The 13,202-nt window shown below is 36.7% G+C and overlaps 1 protein-coding gene across 1 annotated transcript in view; it reads right to left on the reverse strand.

The window, feature by feature from the left end:
• Positions 1-13,202, reverse strand: part of CACNA2D3 (calcium voltage-gated channel auxiliary subunit alpha2delta 3) — a 734,667-nt gene that overhangs the window by 337,724 nt on the left and 383,741 nt on the right. The window contains exon 11 of the mRNA XM_024221093.3: positions 5,277-5,390. Coding sequence (XP_024076861.2) covers positions 5,277-5,390 — 114 coding nt within the window. The remainder of the gene's footprint in view (positions 1-5,276; positions 5,391-13,202) is intronic.

A 13,202-nucleotide genomic window follows, 5' to 3' on the forward strand; every position in this document is an offset into this window, starting at 1 on the left:
TGACCTCTCGAGGTCCCTTCCAGTCCTAGAATCTATGAATCTATGAAACTCCAGTGCCAGAGTCATTCAAACAAAACATGGTGTGTTATTTAAATATCATCTACCAGCTATACATATTAAGGATGAGAATGTATCTAAATATGTTTGGGTGGGTTGTGTTTTTTTGTTTTTGTTTTTTGGGCATTGTAGATTTTGCATAAAACAAAAAAGGAAAAAAATATTCTCACAAGCAGAAGCAGTCCAAAAGCTCATTTAGAATAGCCTTTCCAAGGTAATAATTCTTCAGATGATGCACAAAACTAGCCTGGTCTCCCCAAATGAACAATATTGATTTCATGCCAGCTGCTCTCATGGATTAGTTGGAAACAGAGCATTCAAATGTTCTGAATATTATCCAATAGAATTTCTTTACTTTTACTTAAAGTATTATCAGTAAGAAGCAGATTTTCAACCAATTACCAAATGGTATATTTCTGTGATGATTATTAATACAGTGCTCTTATCAATGATTATACAGATCTAAGAAAAATTACCTTTTGCCTAAGGCAAGGAGATGTATAGTTTGAAAATAAAGGAGTAAAAGTGAAAATGTGTATGACAAAAATGGGTTTTCATTCTCATCATTTAAAAAAAAAAAAAGATTTTTATTGACAAGAAAAAATTGGCAAAGGATCCTACAAATAAATTTATGAGTTATGTTTATTGAATCTGTCCCTCTCTATGTGTGACAAGATGTAGCAGCTGCAACTAGATATGGCATATTATCATCATTTAACATTACTGGTGTATGGAAAAAAAATCCTTTTTCAACAAGGTAATTAAGGTAGACATATGCTTAAGGCCCGTTCTGAATTAGAGCCATAAGCATTTTCTTTGGGCCCTTCACTTTCTACCACACTACCTAATTGACAAATAAGACATAAATGCTAGGAAAGATGAGAAGGTGGGGTAGAAAGTAGAACAAAAAGAAAGAGAGGGGGGAAAATTACAGCTCAGTCAAAACATAGACGGGGGAGGGATAGCTCAGTGGTTTGAGCATTAACCTGCTAAACCCAGGGTTGTGAGTTCAATCCCTAAGGGGGCTATTTAGGGATCTGGGGCAAAATCAGTACTTGGTCTTGCTAGTGAAGGCAGGGGGCTGGACTCAATGTCCTTCAGGGTCCCTTCCAGTTCTAGGAGATAGGTACATCTCCATATGTTATTATTATAAATATCAAGATGGTTTTAGTAATCTTGTATAGCAGCACAGACAAGGTTTTCATATCAATGACTGAACATGCTGGGGCACAATTTTAAGCAACATGTACTAAGCTACATACATGCAAAACCTAAGCAAACACTGCAAACTGGATTTTTTAGTTTGGAGAGAATTTGACAATTTCAAAATTTCTTCCATGCAGGAACACAGAAAATCAAAACATTTTTAAAATTTCTCACAAAACCAAATTGCAGTTTTGGTCACTCAAAATGTTTTGCTTTGATCTCAACTTTTTTTTATTTTATCTTATCTTATATTTTATAATAAAAAGTTTGAAAAATTGAATTGAAAAGTCATTGAAATGGAAAATCAGAATGTTCAGTTTCAAAATGGTTGAAATGGAATGTTTTGACGTTGCTTTTTTTCAATTTTCCCTTTGAAATGAATTTTTGTCAAAGGGGACATTTCTGCACGTTTCACTTTCAACAAACTGGAATATTTTTCCTTCAGAAATTTTGTCGGAAGATTTCCAACCAGCTCTAGTTAACATACCACACTTTTGAAAATGTACCCCATTTAATATTAAGGAAAAAATACTGCCCTGGAGCAGTGTGTTCTCTGCTACAGGCCTCCTACTCACGCTGGGCCTCGTGGCAGATTAGAGAGAAGAAAGTTCCTTAAAGCACATTTGTAAAGTGCATGCTCACATGAAGCATCTGTGCTAGTTATCAGTGGCCCAGATATACTCCTTCTTCTGCACACAATGGCTGTTTGGGAATGTAATGCAAGGGTTTGCAAGGTTAACCAGCTTTCTTGACTGTTATGGAGAGATCCTCCCATATTGCTTATATAGGCGGGAAAGCGGTTCCTGATGCCCTTTCCCATTTCTCAAGAAAAAGTTCAATGGAGAGCAGGATTTAGCCCTAACCCTATGATTTAAGAAAACATAGGGCCTCAGCGGAGAACCCATGCTTCTAACAGAGCCCCGAGATCTTCTTTATAGACTAGCATTTGCTAGATATATCTAAAAGCTATCAGAAAACACAAGAAGAAAGACGAGATGCACTGGATAATATGGTTCATAGTTCTGGGAAGAAAAGCTTTTCGTCACAAGATTTAATAGTGCCATTTTACAAAGTGTATTTCCTTATTATTTCTAAGCATCTGACATGGCTTTTTAAAAATTTAGAGATATTTTCAGTTTGTATAGTTAATCTATTATAGCCAAGCTGGAGATGAGAAGATTGGGGGGGAAATGCAACAAATGCTAATTCAGATTCAAAAGATAACTTAGTGCCAACCATATGCCTCACCTTCTGTATTTGCTCAAGCAGCTAAGTTTTATTAGGGTTGATACTTGCAAAAAAGCAAATTTAATTTAAATGCTCAACTATTCACTGCAAGCAAATTTTAAACTATATATATATATATATATAATTGTAATATTTGCAAGTGGGGCTATGCTGGTTAGTCTCATAAATCATCCAATCAGGGAAGAAAACACCACTACATGATTTAATTAACTAGACAATACAGCATGAATTTTGAAGTTCATAGATCAAGTATTCACAACTAACTCGTCACAGGCCATTAATACAGGTTGGAAACTGTACACCGACAGCTTTGAATAATTCTGAATAAGGAATAAAATGGAGGATTTTGCTTTCTTCTTACAAATACTTTGTAATTTGAAGAGACAACAACTGAAAAATAAATCATTTGTTTAAAATTATTAACTCAGCATAATCACATCCAAGTTATAGTCTGCTACTTTATCTCAAAACACTACTGCAGCTGGGTGAATATTGGGGAAGCCACAAATATTTGTTTACATATCTTAAAGACAAGCATTTCGGTACAAGTTTAAATAAAGGCATTTGTACACGTTTGCTGTCTGGAATGTTTATGGAAACAGAGATTTTTTTAGCAAATGTTAGAGAGAATACGTGGAAAGTGAATTTAGAATTCATAAGCAAGATTATTTACCACAGAAGCCCAATTCTAAGAGTAACACTGAGCCAGTTACGGAATAAAACATATCCTACAATAAATCTAATCAAAAACAGCTAAGACTTTTAATACTCAATCTTCTGGCAAACAAGTTACTGTACAAATATTGTATTGGTCCCAGAATTATCTGGATAATGATTTCAACTGACAGATACATTCAAGAAAAATCACAATTTTCTTGTGGTTAATTTGTGAACAGAAAAATAGTTGAAAGTCTTGCCATTGAATAAGTTATTCACTATTAATTCTCTCCCATGCTTTAACAATAAAAACAGAGGTCAGATGGGGAAAAAAACGTTGTTCTTATATAACTAGACATAATACATTAAAAAATTAGCCTGATCAACATGCACCTCAGAAAATTAGGGAAACACAAAATCAAAGGTCAAGTATGTCTATGTTTGAAGTGCAAATAATTTCTCCTAGATGTAGCATGAAGGTGTTTCTTGAAGCATGCTATTAGATTTTAACATTTCTGTTACATTTCAACTTAGTTGGCAATTGAGATGCGACCCATCCAATTATGAGGAGTACACATGCAAATGTTGACATCCAAGGAGATTTCTTTAACACAATACATTCCTTTAGTCTAGACTAGTCACAGGTAAGGACATTGCCATATGAAGCAACAAAGTGACTAGGGCCAAAAATTAGTCACAAGCAATTAACAAATATTGTCTTTTTCATTATTTCCACTGAGCAAGGACTAGCTCCTCTTCTCAAGAAGATTATTGCTCTCCCTACAATATGCAAATGAAATCTCATGTCTGCATTCTTGAACAGATGTCATGCCTCTCAATGGGTACTTGCAAAGGCACAAAAGCCACAAAAGATGAACTTTTTTTCTCTAGGGAGGGGGAGTTACAAAAGGAGTGAGCAAGGTTTCTGAAGAGGGGAATAGGACTTCAGATGCTTTTAGTCACTAATGGATATTCTCTGAATCAAAAGCTCTTAACCAGTGGGAAATGGCAAAGATGTGTGTCATTTTTCCCTACATGAAATGACAGTAATCAGCATAACATTTCCAAGACTATGCATAGAACAGAAACAGTAAGACAGCCTCATAATCTTCCATTTTCTCTCACTCCCCAATTGTTAATAAATGAGGTTTAGTTCATGTAAAAAGGAAAATTAGTATAGAAAATAAATGAAATTTAATTAGCAAAAGAAACTTGACTAAAAATCACACGCCAAAGTGTATTCAACTATGTTCGGTACTATTCCATACATTGCTGAAACCCCAGGTTTCATTTCCATATTAATCAACAGTACTCAGAGCTAATATGTGACTGTGCTCACACAACACATGGTACATAACACAACAGTGAGACTGACATACTAAATCCTCCTTAAAACATGGTTGTTCTATCGGACAGCAAGGCTCAAAAACAAACTGCAAGAGAAAAGAAAACTGCTTAACATTGGAATGCAATGTATACAAGAGTCTTTTTCAACTAGGAACTGAAAGAGGGCCCACTACCAAGAGCATATTAATTGACAGGCTAGTTATGTTTGTTTGGCCAAATTTCCTCATCAAGGTGTATACAGCAAAATAGATATTTTAACTAGATCTACTGTCAATTGCTAACTCTGTCCCCCACTCTGCCATACCCAAAAATATAATTAAGTGACATATTGTCTCCTATTCTGCCCATATAGTATGTCACTTGCCTAACATGAGCCACAACACACAATACAATCTTCTCTGGCTCCTAAAAGCAGCATGCCGTTACTGCATTCTTTATAAACATTTCAGGAGAAAATGAAGATACCATTTCCATTTTTAATTAGTTTTCTTTGAGGAAACATTATATAATCCTAAAAACATACCCCAGAGGTAATGATTTCCTTACCATGTTGTTATCCTGAGAAGGTCATTAATACAGTGAAAGGCCACCTCCATCCCTAGACAATATCATATAAGTATCTTTTTTGTCATTAGAGAAACATCCCATCTATCTAAGTAAATTATTACAAAGACGTTTAGGAAACTTTTCATTAGACATACATTTATCATGGATAAAGAACATTCAGGTTTTCCAGCAAACAGTGTCTGTACTGTACTTACCTTCCTGTCTGGCCAATTATACTTTGCAAATATTGTATCATACGTGTCGACAGCACCATCAGTGATCAGCATTATGGCTTGACTGCAAATACTCCCTTGTCCTGTGTGATTGAACTGTGAAAGGAAACAGTCATTTAAGTAACAGATTTAAGTGAGTAGATCCTATAGAGAAGCTCTACTGCGCCCAGTGAAGTAGGTTAAAGAAACCTTCACATAATTTTTGTAATCTTTTATTATATATATATTCATCTATTGTACTACACTTTGGTGTTTGTATAATAAAAGAGGTATCATTTATTATTGCGTATCCAGACTGGTATAAACAGTCTGATCAATTAGAAGATACACGTTCATAAATACAGCATCCCTAGCATTTTCCCTATCTCCGCAAAAAACAACCCACTAAATGAAAAGCCCATTTGGAACCAAATCCTCCCATTGAGTACTGTGGAATATCAGAGGGATGGTTTTTTGTTTGTTTGTTTTTTTTAACCTTGCAATCATTTTATGACATACCTTATCTATAAGATATACCTTATATATATATATCACAGTAGACATAAGCAACTCAAGGGAAGATTGGTTTCCTTAAGGAATCTTTCCCATAAAGTTTTTATTTGGGGGAAATTTTAGTATTTATATATGCATATCTTCAAATTTATCAGGCTGTCATACAACTTCTAGTGAATACCTCATAACAACTGTTTCCTCTTCTATTACACAAATACCAAAGAACAATATCATAGTATCTAAGTGCCTCACAAATATTAACCAATGTATCAATTGGTGTGTGTTAAGAAGCAATATCATACCAATTTTACAGATGAGGAAATGTGGCACAAACTCAGATAAATTAAGTCATTTCCTCAAGGTCACACAGTAAGTCAGTGCCTGAGCCAGGAATAGAACTCATATATCTTGAGTCTGAATCCAGTACACACTTGGGGGAGAGCCCAGCACCAAGAAAACAGGAGATCAGTGTCAACAAAAAGGTTAAATGGACTCAGTGCAAATCAAGAAGTGATCTGATCCTGAATTTTGCAAAACTGGAAGAGAGAGGCTGGAGGAAATGAATGCTCCAACACTGGAAGGAGAGAAACAACAACAACAACAACATGGAGAAAGAAATGACCAAGCATAGACTTGCTGGACAACCAAAAGCTTTATTCCAAGGAGGAAATGGAATATTCCTTTCCTTTATTTCATTTATGCAAATAGAAATTGAAAGCCCCAAAAAGGAAATTAGTGGTGATGAACCACATGCAAATATATCGGTAGATGCAATGATACAGGATAAACATTAGCTACAAATGGAAGAAATATAGAGGACAATTATGAGTGAAACAACACCAGAAGAAAGTACTGGAAATATGAATGATTTGTTGATTGAACATATAGAAGACATTGAGCACTGACCAATGCTACCAAGTATGAAGACCAGCAAAGACTGTAGGATATAGTACAAGCATTGGATGAAGCTCTCAAGGAAGCTGTAAGACCAAAACATGTTAATTAGTTGAATGATATAATTTATACTACAGCAACAGTAGCAGCTCAGCACTTTCACATCAAGGCAGTTGAGGATTTGAACCACTGGAAAACTCCCTATATTCAAGAACCCGCATGAAAACAAAGGTTAAACCAAAAGATTAAGCTTTTACAGCAGGATATCAGCCTACTGAATGAATTTTAATATATCATTTGACAAGAAAACAGAAGCGAATGGCCCTGGAGATGAAATATGAGCTGAATGAAAGATGTGAGAGTTGTGAAGGAACAATGCAAATAGAAACTGATCACTGAGTCATAGGTGTGGAATATATTCAGCACAAAGCTGTCAGTACCAAGAGAACAGACTCTTCACAAGATAAACTAAGAGATTCTTTAATCAGATCGACATTAAAAGCAGAATAGGAAAAAACAGAGAGCCAATAAATACTGTGGAAGAATATTAGTGCTCATGGAAGGAAATCTGGTCTGAGGACATACAATCTGCTGTCTGATTTGTTGTATTAAAAAAGTGAGAGAAAAATTTAAAAGCCACACAACGGAGGAATACATAGGAATGTCAACGACAGAAGTAGATGAGGTACTGAAAAGAATGAAAAATCATGGTTCTAATTCAGATAGGGTGCATGGACTCTGCCTGAAATGCCTAACAACTCTCCATAATTACTTACTTGAACACTTAATAAATGTTTGAGAATGGAGTCGAAGATGGTGACAGGGAGAATCATCCATATATTTTAAAAATAAATAAATAAATAAATAAATAAATAAAAGGAAGGGGGCCACCGTGATCCCAATCACAAGTTTACCAACAATGTGGAAAGTTCTTATGGCAATTCTGGATAGTATTAGCATGAAATTGATGCTGCTTCCTGAACAAAAAGCTGAATAGTTCACACAAAAGGCACAAAGACCACCTCAGGCTGAAGAGGAAAAGACATGGACAGGATGTACATCCAACTACGTGACGGAGTAATAGATCACCTGGTTGCAGTAATAAGCAATGGCCAAGTGTGCATCCCAGCCCAGAAAGCACAGAAGAAAAGAGAAAGCAAATCGCCAAAGAAAGACTCAAAAGATTTATATAGAAATCAATGAAGGGATAGTGATGGTGAAGGATCATACCCCTTAGTGATAGAGGATTAACAAACTCATGGCTTGTAGAAGGATATCTCTAAAGAGAATCAGAAAGCCTCACTATGAGAGCACAAGAGCAGTCATTAAGGCTTAATTATGACTGCAACAAAATTGACCAACAGAACTCCTGCCCAAACTGCAGAATGTGTTCCAAAAAGGAAGAGATGGTGGCGCATGTGCTGAGCCCCTGCAAGAGCCTGGCTGGGAGAGAATATATGAACAGACACAACGAGGTTGCCAAGTGTCTGCACTGGAGCCTCTGTGGCAAATTCTCATTTAAATGAACCATGTGGAATTACAACCACTGATTTGAAAGCGCTCGAGAGAATTAAGAAGTTAAGATTTTATGGGAACTGGCAAGTTTCACAGACTGAATGCTGCAGGCAAACAGGCTGGACATAGTTGTTACAGAAAAGAAGACAAACAAGACCATATTAATTGATATTGAGATAACAGCAGCAAAAAACCCATAAAAGATAGCAAAGTATGAAGAACTCTGCCACAAAGTGGAATGATTATGGAAAATTAGAACATAGACAATCCCAGTGATTATTGGAGCACTTAGCGTGATCCCTACGGGTGTGAATGAGCAGCTCAAGAACATGCTGGGAGCACAAGACATCATGGACAGTGACCTCCAGAAGATAATGTTCGCAGGCACTGCGAGAATTTTAGGGAAAGTCAAAGGAGAACGAGAGCATCAGAACATCTAAAATGCAGAAATTCTACAGAGGGTTCAAAAGAACTCCTGACTACACAAAGCTATGGAGTCGCTTCATGGTCAGGATTTACTGGTGACTCAGGGGGTACATTTTAGACAGTAGCTTTCTCCTTTTTATGCTTAAAGATCACGCATGTTGTGAAGGCTATTTGTTTAAAAACCCAAACATCCTGATGATCTAATACTGAGAGATAACAACAACAATAAATAAATTTGCTGATGTTCAAAAACATTCTTCACCTCAACAAGGGAACACATATATCATGGTAGCAGTCCATGGGTGAGATCTGGGGACACAGTTACTGGAAGGCAGTCATGACTGTCACCCCCTACTAAAGCTTCATGATGTTATATATTTAGTATTGTACAGTCACCCAATACGTATGTATTCCCAGCACAGGATAAAGAAGCAGTCATTCTTGCCATCTCCTCTAGCACAGCACAGAGTTAGTATCAAACGCACTACACAATCTCTGAATGAACTGGTCTCACAGACATTTTAGTCAATATTCCAAAGTGATTTTGAATATAAGAACATAAGAATGGCCCTACTGGGTCAGACCAAAGGTCCATCTAGCCCAGTATTCTGTCTACCGGCAGTGGCCAGTCCCAGGCGCCCCAGAGGGAATGAACAGAAGAGGTAATCATCAAGTGATCCACCCCTGTCGCTCATTCCCAGCTTCTGGCAAACAGAGGCTAGGGACACCATTCCTGCCCATCCTGGCTAATAGCCATTGATGGACCTATCCTCCATGAATTTATCTAGTTCTTTTTTGAACCCTGTTATGGTCTTGGCCTTCACAACATCCTCTGGCAAGGAGTTCCACAGGTTGACTGTGTGTTGTGTGAAGAAATACTTCCTTTTATTTGTTTTAAACCTGCTGCCTGTTAATTTCATTTGGTGACCCCTAGTTCTTGTGTTATGAGACGTAGTAAACAACACTTCCCTATCTCCTTTCTCTACACCAGTCATGATTTTATAGACCTCAATCTCCCCTTAGCCGTCTCTTTTCCAAACTGAAAAGTCCCAGTCTTATTAATCTCTCTTCATACGGAAGCCGTTCCATACCCCTAATCATTTTTGTTGCCCTTTGCTGAACCTTTTCCAATTCCGATATTTTTTTTTGGAGGTGGGGCAACCACATCTGCACACAGTATTCAAGATGTGGGCATACCAAGGATTTATATAGAGGCAACATGATATTTTCTGTCCTATTATCTATCTCTTTCTTAATTATTCCCAGCATTCCGTTAGCTTTTTTGACTGCCGCTGCACATTGAGTGGATGTTTTCAGAGAACTATCCACAATGACTCCAAGATCTCTTTCTTGAGAGGTAACAGCTAATTTAGACCCCATCATTTTATATGTATAGTTGGGATTATGCTTTCCAATGTGCATTACTTTGCATTTATCAACATTAAATTTTATCTGCCATTTTGCTGTCCAGTCACTCAGATTTCAGAGATCCTTTTGTAGCTCTTTGCAGTCTGCCTGGGTCTTAACTATCTTTAGGAATTTTGTATCATCTGTAAATTTTGCCACCTCACTGTTTACCCCTTTTTCCAGATCATTTATGAATATGTTGAATAGTACTGGTCCCAGAACAGACCCCTGGGGGACACCACTATTTATTTCTCTCCATTCTGAGAACTGACCATTTATACTTACCCTTTGTTTCCTATCTTTTAACCAGTTACCAATTCATGAGAGGACCTTCCCTCTTATCCTGTGGCAGCTTACTTTGTGTAAGAGCCTTTGGTGAGGGACCTTGTCAAAGCTTTCTGGAAATCTAAGTACACTATATCCACTGGATCCTCTTGGTCCACATGCTTGTTGACCCCCTCAAAGAATTCTAGTAGATTGGTGAGGCATGATTTCCCTTTACTAAAACCATGTTGACTCTTCCTCAACAAATTATGCTCATCTATATGTCTGACAATATTGTTTTTTATTATAGTTTCAACCAGTTTGGCCGGTACTGAAGTCAGGCTTACAGGCCTATAATTACCGGGATCACCTCTGGAGCCCTTTTAAAAAATTGGCGTCACATTAGCTACCCTCCAGTTATCTGTTACAGAAGCTGATTTAAATTATAGGTTACAGACTACAGTTAGTAGTTCTGCAATTTCACATTTGAGTTCCTTCAGAACTCTTGGGTGAATACCATATGGTCCTGGTGACTTATTGCTGTTTAATTTATCAATTTGTTCCAACACAGATATAAACACAGATATAATTCTCCTTTTTAAATTGCATTTTCCTCAAATGAATCTCCATTATCCTTCTCCCTACACTCAAAGAAAGGATACTTTGGGTCTCCAGCATGAAACCTCTGAAGGCTTTGTCTAATCTTGAGGTTAGCCTACTTGTGTTTTAGCGCTGGAATTTCTTTTCCCATCAGATGTTTACAGATGACTTGTTTGTAAGTAGATCTATTGATGAAGTAATAGAGCTGGAGGCACTGAGAAAATGGAATGTCCCTGTTTGGAAATCTTTCTATTTACTTCAGCAGGTTTTGGATCGTGACCAAGATCCCTGAGGCACTGAAATTAAATCATAGTTCTTCCAAAATTACTGTAAATAGCTCTGGCATCTTGTGGTTCAGACCTTCTGTAATTGCAATTTTAAGTCTCTGACTTGTGCTACTTTTCCAATCCCATCCAGTCTATGAGTGAGAAAGGTGGCATTCCTTTCATTACGATGTCCTTAGATCTAACATTTTCCCATATCCAGAAAGTTACTTTGGCAAAGGGAGGATTCTTCACATGGACTACTCTTTTTAAATTATCCTAACTAAATTATGGAAAAAAGGTGCAAAGTATGATAGAATATCTAAAGAATGGTGAATGGTGGAGGTGGGATGTCTTCATATATTTATTTTAAAACATTACTATTCTCTGTCTACATCCACATTATTCTACGTGGTACTCTACTGTTTGAATATTTTGAAGAATGTGATTAAATTCAAATGCTTTGATGAGTAATAGCTCCTCATATTTGTCTAGAACTTTATTTTTATTGAATAGCAAGAGTGATGAAAGTGTTTTCCATAATAATAACAATGACAAGGGCCTTATGATGAACTACAATTAACTCAGTGATTCATCAGTTAGCAGTGAAAATTTCAATGCATCCTGACATTTAGAGCATTTGGTTGTGATTAAGTCTTTGAAATGTCACAGAATTTTATTTAATTGGCTATGATTTTTTTTAAAGGTAATCACTGCAAAGATTGCATTCATCACCAAAAGAGATAATTGCAGTTGTCACATGATATAGTAGGTGCTAACTACTGTACCAAGCACATTGGTATTCTTGCAGCAACTAATGAATACTGCATAAATCAATGGTTGGAAAGAACTTGGGAGTGGATTTAAATGTGCTTTTCAAATACATTAGTATCAACAACTTCAACTTCAAAGACATTAGTATTAACAATCTAAGCAAATACTGAAACTGAAATGCAGGTAATTGCGAGACAAAATTAACTGAGTATAATTACTGTAACCTCTGAACCATCCTAAAAACCCAGCCAGAATCTCAATAGCCTATTTGTGTGATAAATAGCTTTTTTGTGAGTGACACACCCCTAACTAACCTGTAATGTACAAGAACAGATTTCTACTGCTTAAAGGTCACATACTGCAGATGAAGTGGAAAATAGTTTAAAGTCCCCTTCTAAGGGAGATTAAGTAGCATCCTTCTGGACAAAGCTGTTTAAAAGCACACTTGTAAGAGAGTATATGCATGTATATGTATATAGCAGACATATTTCCATGTTCATAGAATCATAAAAGATTAGGGCTGGAAGAGACGTCAGGAAGTCATCTAGTCCAACCCCCTGCTCAAAGCATGACCAACCTCAACTAAAGCAAGTTATACATATGTAAAGTAAAAATATATGAAGCTATTACCTGCATTTTTATATTATAAATGGAGGAAGACATTACTCTATGCCGGTCAGGTCTGAAAGTACATGTAGTATGTTCCATCACTGCCTTCCCAATGATTCTCACTCACCATGGTTACAGCTCAGTGGGACATGATTTCACTTAATTCTCTCTGCTATCTATTTATGTAACTAGGTTTTAAAGTAGGCTTTATACTGCACTCAGTGCCGTATTATCTAAGTGCCTTACACATTTTAATACAAACACCTAGGAGCTCAGGTTTTCTTGATCACTGGCATCAATGTTTTTTCCAATGTATGTGGATTTGGAGGGCTAATCTAGGATGTGTTTTGTGCATAGGATAGCTGATATTTACTGTGGCACATCAGGTTTCTGATATTATATTCTGTGTCCACATTGGGGCTTTTAATAAACTCTACAAACAGGCTAGGGTTGCTCATTACTTCATGTAGCTTCTCCTATAGCCATGTTTGGCATGTTCTGTATCAGAGAATTAATCCCATACTGTTTAGATGGACATGCAGGCAGTGGAATATATTTGCTTCAGCTTCCCACCATTGGATATACCTTTGTCTGCTAGATTAAAGGGCCCTCTACTGCTCCCTATGAAGTATTTATAAACCATGATCAACTCATGATCAACTCA

This window comes from Terrapene carolina, unplaced genomic scaffold (assembly GCF_002925995.2).
Source record: "Terrapene carolina triunguis isolate 2854851 unplaced genomic scaffold, T_m_triunguis-2.0 Scaffold89, whole genome shotgun sequence".
Lineage (NCBI taxonomy): Eukaryota > Metazoa > Chordata > Testudines > Emydidae > Terrapene > Terrapene triunguis.